We start from the raw sequence: 9449 nt of genomic DNA, 5'->3' as shown, positions 1-9449 counted from the left end.
CTCCAAATTAGACCACTCCAGTCTGCAAGGGAAGCATATTCCACTTGCTATCAGAAGAGCTTTGTTGCTGCAAAGGGCTTGGAGATCTCTGTTCTACCAATTGCCCATAGCCCCTGGCCCTTCAGCAGGTGAAAGGAGATAGAGGAGAGACGCCCTTTTCCGGTGTCCTGGGCTCAACCGGGATAAAAGGAGGCAGTAGTCCCGGTGTCCCATCAGTGTGTTCTCTACCCCTTGGCAACGGCTCTCCTCCAGCTCTGTCAACGCCACCTTTCCCACCATGAGTCGGCAACTGAACGTCAAGTCCGGTGGCGACAAGGGCAACTTCAGCGTGCATTCGGCAGTGGTGCCGAGGAAAGCTGTGGGCAGCCTGGCCTCTCACTCTGCAGCTGGCAGAGGGGCTGGAGCTGCCTTCGGCAGTCGGAGCCTCTACAGCCTCAGAGGGAATCGGTGTATTTCTTTCAGTGTGGCTGGTGGTGGCATTCGGGCTGGAGGTTATGGCTTCAGGCCTGGCTCTGGGTATGGAGCGGGCCGGGCCAGCGGCTTTGCAGGCAGCATGTTTGGCAGTGTGGGCCTGGGGCCTGCATGTCCATCTGTGTGCCCACCCGGGGGCATCCACCAGGTCACCATCAACAAGAGCCTCCTGGCCCCCCTCAACGTGGAGCTGGACCCCGAGATCCAGAAGGTGCGCACCCAGGAACGGGAACAGATCAAGGCACTGAATGACAAGTTTGCTTCCTTCATCGACAAGGTGGGTCTCACAGGAGGAGGATGAGGCAGGCGCTTGAGGCCTGAGCAGTTTTCCTGCTGCCTGGGCATGGACTGGGCACTGTGGCTGGAAAGGTGCAGCTGGGCTCGGGGAGGGCTTCTTCATCATTAGGGAAGGAGAGCAGGTCTGTGAAGCACAGAGAACGGAGGAATACATGAATGTATTGGCTTCTTTGGGGATTTCACAGAGAAGGATGGGAAGCTAGGTAAAGAGCAGCCCTTCCTTAACAAAAAAGTGATTGGTTTCTTGAGGACAGCTGGATCTTCCAAGAACATGAAAGACTAATAGAATCCAGCACTGTTCCAAACGGAAGGGCTCATGGTACAGGAAGAGACACTTAGTTGAGACATAAGGAAGGAAATGGCTTGGGACCAGGGCCAAGCAATAGAAGAAAGCTGTGAAAGCTATGGAATTTCCTTGAGTGAGGCTTCAGAGATTGCTTGTCAAGAAGGCTAGGAAATGAGCACTTGGAAAGGGTCTAGTCTGTGTGGAATGGCCAGGGTGGAGAGTCAAGACATGAGGAAAATGACTTTACAACCGTCTGTGGCAAAACCTGGGGAGTTAATGGTGTGTGTCCACGGGGCATGATTGCACCCACATGTGGTTCCAGGTGTCTGTTGATTTGGGTTCCAGGTGCGGTTCCTGGAGCAGCAGAACCAGGTGCTGGAGACCAAGTGGGAGCTGCTGCAGCAGCTGGACCTGAGCAACTGCAGGAAGAACCTGGAGCCCATCTTTGAGGGCTACATCAGCAACCTGCGGAAGCAGCTGGAGATGCTGTCGGGGGACAGGGTGAGGCTGGACTCTGAGCTGAGGAGCATGAGGGACCTGGTGGAGGACTACAAGAAGAGGTGAGCAGGCCCCACCCAAGGGTCACAGACCATGTTCCCCATGGCTCTGGGCTCACCTGATCTCTGTGCCATTAATTTTTAGGAGTTGGGAGGGTGGTATGCTCCAGGGTCAGGAGCTCACATTCCCTTCTCCGGCTGGGGGGAAGGGCCTACCTTGTTTGATGATAACTTCCGGCCTGATTGATAGGAAGGAGTTCCTGTGTTCCTTGACCCACTGAAAGTTTCAGTTGCTGGTGTGGGGGGCCCAATAGGCACCTGGGTGTTTTGCTAACATGCAAAGGGTGGGAGGCAAGTGAGGCAGCTCAGGGGCATCTTACTCCTGTCACTAGCCTCTTACTGCTCAGGCCCTGCAGAGACTCTGCATCCCAAAAGTTTGCCTGGCCAGCAGGAAGAGAAAGTTCCTTGGCTAAGGGGGCTGAGGCCATCTTCTCTCCCTGCCGGCAGATACGAGGTGGAGATTAATCAGCGCACAGCAGCAGAGAATGAGTTTGTGGTGCTCAAGAAGGTAAGGGAAGGAAGAGCCTCTTTATCCTGACCTCTCGCATCCCCATCCTAACAACTCAGGACTTCAGCCCAGGCATCTGGGGAGGGACTGGTGCCTGGTGAGGATGGAGTCATAGTCCTGGTCTCCAGTGAGTTGGAGAGGAGAGACACACACTTGGGAAATGGACAGAGACAGACAGAGGATTCTGGTCTGGGAACTGTGAAACTCTGGTCCAGCTCAGCCTTGCTGTGTGACCTGAGAAAACCCACTACCCCTCTGGGCCTTGTTTTCTCCAGGCATAACAAGAGCAGCCCCATCCTCCTTTCCCTATTCCCAAAGCTTCAGGGAGTCTGGGAGGAAACTGATATTGAGTGAGCTTTCCTTTGTGGGTAGAAAGCAGGAAATCAGGGGGCTTTGGGGCAGGGGTTGGGCAGGGCAGCTATGGGATGAGGGTTGCATCCACCAATGACTTTGGGGCCTCTTGGCAGGATGCGGATGCAGCCTATGCAGTCAAGGTGGAGCTTCAGGCCAAAGTGGACTCTCTGGAGAAAGACATCAAGTTCCTCAAGTGTCTGTACGATGCGGTGAGGACACTCCTGTCCCCCCACCCTCACCCCACCTCCTTCCCAACTCTTCCAGGGAAATGCCAACAGGAGAGGCTTAGGATCAACACAGTGAAAGATGTTTTCATGGAAAGGTACAAAATCCTGCGCCAGAAGACTGTGGAAGGGCAGGATGCTGGTCCCTGGAGGCCATACACACAGGAGGAAATCGATCCAGAACACAATAGTGGCCTTGCCCACAGGCAGGAAAAGATGGCCCAGTGAGGTCCTACTAAAGCACAGACCCTTGCATCTGTGACATTGTGGAAAATACATTCTTCACCCACGTGCATGTGCCAGAGGGTGCCTGCCGCATGCAGGCTTCCTGCTGCTGTGAGCTGCTCTCCCTCAGCCCTGCAGACACATCCCAGAGGGCACTTCTTCCCCCTACTTCGGCGCTGTGGCTCCTAGCAGCCTATGGGGCCAGGGACCATGGGCCCAGAAGACTGAGGGGGCAGAGGAGGGAAGCCAGGGGGGTTCTGATTCTGTCCTCCTCTCTCCATGCAGGAGATCGCTCAGATCCAGACTCACGCCAGTGAGACCTCCGTAATCCTGTCCATGGACAACAGCCGGGACCTGGACCTGGACAGCATCCTTGCCGAGGTCCGCATGCATTACGAGGAGATCGCCCTGAAGAGCAAGGCCGAGGCTGAGGCCCTGTACCAGACCAAGGTAGGCACTGAATGGGTTTCCTCCTGCAGCGGCCCCTTGCTTCCTGGGAAAGGTCACCGCCGCAGTGAATGTGCGGGATACCTTTATGGGCATGCAGAATGAAAGAATGGTTCCAACCAAGGGTTCAAGGGCAAAATGAATTCTCAGTACAGCTTGTTATCAAAAATGAATCGTGAAACTGGTGTGTATTGCATATATGCAACAGAGAGGACCCCTCACTTCTTTCCTCCATCCAAGAGCTGCCTGTCTCTCTCTGTTGCATGTGAAAGAAGTGAGGTGGCAAAACAAATGCACTTATAGGAATGGGGACATGTTGCCACAGGGCAGAGGGAGAGTCACAGACTTGGGGGTGGGTAGCTATGGGTGGATTGTCGGGGGGCGAGCGGGAGAAGGAGAAGCCTGTAGCTCTTTCCTGATCCCTACAGGAAGACTTCCAAAAAGAAGTGGAAGGGCAGGAATGCTCTAAGTACGGAGCTATGCCTTGGGCAAACTGATTTGGGGCATCAGGAAGAAAACCCCTCACCTGGGCACCCAGGCCCTTGCTCCAGTGCTTCTCTTTAGCTCCATTGAATCCCACTCACAGCCAGGGTGGCAGGGGTGGCTTATGCACAGGACCCTTCCCCAGTGCCCTTGTCTCATCGCCAACTTCCTGTCTCTGGGAAACCAGATCCAGGAGCTGCAGCTGGCGGCCAGTCGGCACGGTGACGACCTGAAACACACCAGGAGCGAGATGGCGGAGCTGAACCGGCTCATCCAGAGGATCCGGTGTGAGATCGGGAATGTGAAGAGGCAGGTGGGCAGCAGCCCCTCGGAGATGGCTCTGGGATGTGGAAATGGGGCCTGCCCTTTGGGAATAAGGAAATCTCCCCTGCCGGGCTGAGGGGTCCCTGGGCCACCCACAGTGCCCCTTTCCCACCCTGCCTCAGTCCCCTGCCATCAGATCTGGCACTCCACCAGAACTGGGAGGAGCCTCAAGCCTGTTTCTCTGACTCCCCAGTTTGCAGATAAAGCAACTGGACTGGGAAGAGGAAGAGACTTGCCCAGGGTCCCCAGCTGGTAATAATAGAGCTAGGATTAGAACCCAGGTTCCTCTTCTGCAGACTTTTTCTGTGTCCAACGAACCTGCCCCATGTCCCCTTCAGGTGTCCCCACTGAGGGCAGACCCTCTGCCTCCTCCTCCCACTAGACACAGAACATATGTGGGGCACAGGGGGTAGGCATCAGGTGCCTCTGTGGCCGCACCAGGTTCCTGCCCTCGGAGGGGCATGGTCTGGCAACCGAGGGACACAGCCGCTGACGAAGCTCTCCAGGGTTCCCTTGCCCTGTGCCACAGCGCTACTTCCATGCTAGTCAGTGGGTGGGGCTGTCTTACCTGACAGCAGCAAATCTTAAACACTGCGTCAGTGGGGATATGATTTTGGAGGCTCAAGGATCCTTCTGTGACCTCTTTGAGAACCAGGTCCACTCTGCTAGCGATAAAATTGCCCAGCAGAAAGATCTCAGCCTGTTCTCCTTCCGGCGCCCCTACAACCCTCCATGCTCTGTGGGGCAACACAGGGACAGCTCTGCCACTCTGCATTTGGCCAGTTCACAAATTCCATGAGCACAGTTCCTCCTGCTCTGTTAGCACCAGGCATCGCAATGCCCCCAGACGTTCATCAGAGTCCGGCTTCTGAGGCTGTGCCTATAATTTAGGGCCTTACTTCCTGCTCTAAGGGAAGGCTAGATGTGATATCCTTCAGGCAGACCTGCCCCACAGAGTGCTGGAGTCCAGAAACACTCATCTGGATGCTAACAGATTGGAAGGATCCCACCAGGGAGAGATCCTGCAGCAGGAATCTGATCGCAATGGGACCTTGGCACACTGTCTCATCCTCGAAGCCATCCTAGCTGGGGGATCGGGCATGATTTTCCTGGACCTGGAGTATTTTGAATCTGTAGATGCTGATGGCCTCCAGCCTCAGGCACTACCTAACTTTTCAAACATGGCATTTCTTCCTGACCTCCTGAAATGCAACCACTTCACAGCTCCATGTGACGGCACTTTGATATTCCTCTGCAATAGAAAATAGAAGAGACAAAGTTCTGGTATTGGCTTTGCAGCTTTTACTCCTTGTCACCTAGGGCCCCATCTGCAAAATGAGGGCATTGTTCCATTTAACCGGTGTGATCCAAATGTCATTTTCTATTCCGATGGTCTCTCTGCTCTTTGCCATTCAGTGCGCCAGCCTGGAAACAACCATTGCCGACGCTGAGCAGCGGGGGGACTGCGCCCTGAAGGACGCCCAGGCCAAGCTGGACGAGCTGGAGGGTGCCCTGCACCAGGCTAAGGAGGAGCTGGCGCGGATGCTGCGCGAGTACCAAGAGCTCATGAGCCTGAAGCTGGCCCTGGATGTGGAGATCGCCACCTACCGCAAACTGCTGGAGGGCGAGGAGTGCAGGTGGGCGGGGCGGAGGGGAAAGGGTGAGAAGGGGCTGGGGGTGGCTCCTGCCTGGCTGAGGGGCCACATAAAGAACAACAGGGTTAGCGCCAATACAAGCAAGGGACGTGGCGATTTCCTGGACTCAGAGGCAGCTTCCTGCAAGGGAAAGTCAGATGTGACCCACAGGCGGCCGCGTGCTGCTGTGAAGAGAACCGGGGGCTCAGAGAGACCTGGGGCGAATTATCGGCTTGACGGCAAGCTAGTGGTGTGGTTCCCATAAATCATCTAATATCTCCAGGCCTCTTGTTTTCTCATGTATAAGATGAAGGTGATAGTGTCAGTCTCATGCTGTTATGAGTTTAAATGATGCACATATAAAAGCAGGAGCCCGTTAAGGTTTAGTGGAATCTGGACACTGAGCTTTTATCTTCCTCTAACTTTCTGTCTTACAGGATGTCTGGTGAGAATCCATCCTCTGTAAGCATCTGTGAGTATTCCTGAGAGACACATTGGGTTGGGAAAGCTGGAGACCCTGAGACAAAGTGATGTCACCTCCATTTACTGTCTCACCCCACGCAGAAGTTTGTGTTGCTATCTTGGGAAGGTTCTTGGGCTTCAAAGAAAAGTACTCCTTTTTCACCCTATGAAATGGTGACTGAGGTCATGCCCACCCTTTTCCCTTCCTGTCTCTCCCCTGGGGTGTTGTCATTTGGAGAAAGGGTTGGGGATGTGGATTTTCCTAGAATTTCCAGGAGGGCATGGACTGTATCTATCCTATGGGATCTTCGCCTCACACCAAGTCCTCCTAATAAGAGTCTCTCAATTCATCTCTGTAGTGCTTCTGGACTACTAAGGGTCATTCTGCAGATTAAATAGGGTGTTGTTGTAGAGAAGCCTTTGGAGGCAGCTGTTACCATTGCTGTTACCTGCTGATTGACACTGGTCCTCTCCCCTGCTCTCGGCCCCTCCTCCTCAGCCATCATCAGCAGCAACAGCTACACCTACCACCACCCCAGCTCTGCAGGTGCGGACCTCAAGGCCAGCGCTGTGGCAGGCAGCTCTGGTGGCACCCGGAGCGGGCAGACCAAGACCAAAGGGGCGCGAGGGGGAGACCTCAAGGACTCCCAGGGCAAGAGCACCCCAGCCAGCACCCCTGCCAGGAAAACCACCCGCTAGATCCATGGGCTCACCCACTTCAGCACCTGGAAGAAGAGGTGACTTTACCGCCCCACAAAGGTGTCTGCCACACCCGAATCCTCAGCCCCCAAGTCTTAAAACTGTCTGTAGTACACTCAACTGTCTGCATCGTGGTTTAGCTTTTGACTTTCAAGCTCTGATGGATATGGTCACCTGGCCTGTTTCCTTAGGTCCCATGTCGACTTACGACTTCTTATTTTCCTTGCTGCCTTCGGCTGGTAGGAGGCTTTGGAGGCACAAGCCATTATAACCTTCTTGGCCCTAAGGAAGCTGTGATCATCCCTAGAGAGAGGGTAGGAGCAAGAGAGGACAGGGGAGGGGCTAGTTTCTTCTGCGCTTAGGCCAAGTTAGCTGTTGTCTGAGAGGTTTTACAACCCCTGCCAGCATGGCAGGTTGAACATGAGACCTGCAACCAGGTGGTGAGAAGTTAGACAGCCTTTACTCGCTCCACCACAAACAGCTTGGCAGGACAACGCCAATACGTAGGACAGCGTGTGTACATCTGCAGACCACCAGCCGTACTCATCTCCGCAAAGCCAAGTGAAGGAGAAGTAGGGATTCTCTGCCAGTCTGTTTCACCCACCCACCTCCTTTATTATCAGCAATAGCTACCATCATTTGTCAAGCACCTACTAGATGCCAGGCACCCTCCATGCATTGCCTCTAATTCTCATCCAGTCCTGCAAAGAAGATGCGATCAGCATCCTGGGAACAGACTGGGAGCCTGATCCTGAGAGGCTGCAGAACTGGCCCCAGTCACCCACCTATGCGCCAGAGTCGGGCCTGGCTGACTCCAGGGCCTATGCTCTTTCCATGGCATGTCACTGTCTCTTTAACAAAGTCACCGTTCTTTTTGATGAGGGCAGTGTAATTACATTACTTTTTGTTCAGGACTGTGGGTATGTGATTTGTCTTCAGCCCTCTCACTGGGGTTGTGTCCTATGTGGCCTCTGACTCTCAATTTCTGGTGCCATGAGCTGAGCTCAGTGAGCGGAGTGTGCTCTTCTGTCTCTGGGTGGTACTGCCTAGTCCGGACATTGTGGCTCAGGGTGTAGATATTCCTAAGAATGGTGGCAACTAGTTTCTCTTTTGCTTGGATTAAAGACTCTGAATTTCTGCTTTATATTCAATAAACTGTCCTTGAGTGGTGTCAGAGGTACACTTCTGTCGGTCTGTCAATCTCTCTGAATGTTCCACCCTCCAGTGATGATGTGCCACTCTCCATTTCACCCCTGCATGTGTGCAGGACTCTTGCTGGGAAGCTGCAGGCCAACCCAGATGAGGCTGCTCTGGAAGCAGTCTCAGGCTGCTGGAAGAGGCAGACACACACTCATGCAAATCAGGCAAGGGCAGCCTAGGGCAGCAACACTGAGAAGTGACCAGAATGGAGAGGCTAAGCGAGGAAGCCTTCCTGGAGGAGGAGAGTTTAATCAAATAACTAGAAAGATGGCTTCTGGAGGGAGAATTTAAATCACAGCATCACGGTAGGTTTGAACATAGACTTTAACGTACTTATTTAGTAGGGAGTGGGAGACCTCAGATTTCCCAAGTCAGTACAGATTCAGTATATCTTACCCAAAATGCTTGGGACTAGAAGCATTTCTGATTTTGGATTTTGAAATATTTGCATGTGCATAATGAGATATTTTGGGGATGGAACCCAAATCTAAACATGAAATTCATTTATGTTTCATATATACCTTATGCATAGACTAAAGATAATTTTATACAAATTTTAAATACTTTTTGTGCATAAAACAAAGTTTTGACTGTGTTTTGACTATGACCCATCACATGAGGTCAGGCATGGAATTTTCCACTTGTAGCATCATGTTGGTGCTCCAAAAGTTTTGGAGGACTTTGGATTTCAGACTTTTGGATTAGAGATGCTTAATCTTTAGTGGGGCTGGGTAGATTTCCAAGTCCCTCAGCTGTGGCTGGCAGAGTCTAGCCATCTAAGCAGCTTTCCAATTGCTCTTGTGTCACAGTCGTGCCGAAAAGGATGCTCTCCTCTACAGGCTTCAGGATAATAGTGCCGGGCCTCCGGAGGAGGGGGCCCCTGGCCTAAGTAGTGACCTCCATTCGCCTCACTGTGCCTTTCATGTATTAAGGAGGCCCTCTTCTCTGTGTGCAAGGGTGCAATAAACCGTGGGAAGCACAAGATCCCAGGAGTGTGTTGGGCTTTCTGCCCAAATGTCTCCCTCTGATGTCACCACTGCCACCACTGTGGTACTGAACTAGTGCCCTGGGAGTTGTGGGGGGCTCCGTTCCAGCTCTACCACTAACTAGTCACCTGTTATGCCCAGTGGCTCTTAACCTTGTAAGTCATGAAACTTTTGAGAGCTGATAAAAGCCACAGATCTTTCCCCTGAAATGTGGACAGAGCCAACTGCACATCCAGAGGTTCACAGATCCCCACAGCCCATCCATGGATTCTCTGGGTCATGCACCCCAGGT

The 9449-nt window shown here is 53.1% G+C and overlaps 1 protein-coding gene across 1 annotated transcript; it reads left to right on the top strand.

Moving 5' to 3' along the window:
- The first annotated feature begins 217 nt into the window (after nucleotides 1-217).
- On the top strand, nucleotides 218-8151 carry KRT74 (keratin 74). The gene is made up of 9 exons (XM_017501744.2): nucleotides 218-748; nucleotides 1400-1614; nucleotides 2059-2119; nucleotides 2587-2682; nucleotides 3208-3372; nucleotides 4040-4165; nucleotides 5593-5813; nucleotides 6248-6282; nucleotides 6772-8151. Exons 1-9 carry the CDS (start codon nucleotides 278-280, stop codon nucleotides 6969-6971), a joined length of 1590 nt encoding a protein of 529 aa, XP_017357233.1. The 5' UTR covers nucleotides 218-277; the 3' UTR covers nucleotides 6972-8151.
- The last annotated feature ends 1298 nt before the right edge of the window (nucleotides 8152-9449 follow it).

This window comes from Cebus imitator, unplaced genomic scaffold, assembly GCF_001604975.1.
Source record: "Cebus imitator isolate Cc_AM_T3 unplaced genomic scaffold, Cebus_imitator-1.0 Scaffold285, whole genome shotgun sequence".
NCBI classification, from domain to species: Eukaryota; Metazoa; Chordata; class Mammalia; order Primates; family Cebidae; genus Cebus; species Cebus imitator.
Note: the sequence above shows the minus strand (reverse complement) of the source record. Positions and strands in the feature narration are given on the sequence as shown.

Coding starts and splice junctions, on each gene's coding strand:
- KRT74 (XM_017501744.2), top strand. CDS start 278: ATGAGTCGGCAACTGAACGTCAAGTCCGGTGGCGACAAGGGCAACTTC. Junction 749..1,399: donor TTGCTTCCTTCATCGACAAG/GTGGGTCTCACA, acceptor TTTGGGTTCCAG/GTGCGGTTCCTGGAGCAGCA. Junction 2,683..3,207: donor TCAAGTGTCTGTACGATGCG/GTGAGGACACTC, acceptor CTCTCCATGCAG/GAGATCGCTCAGATCCAGAC.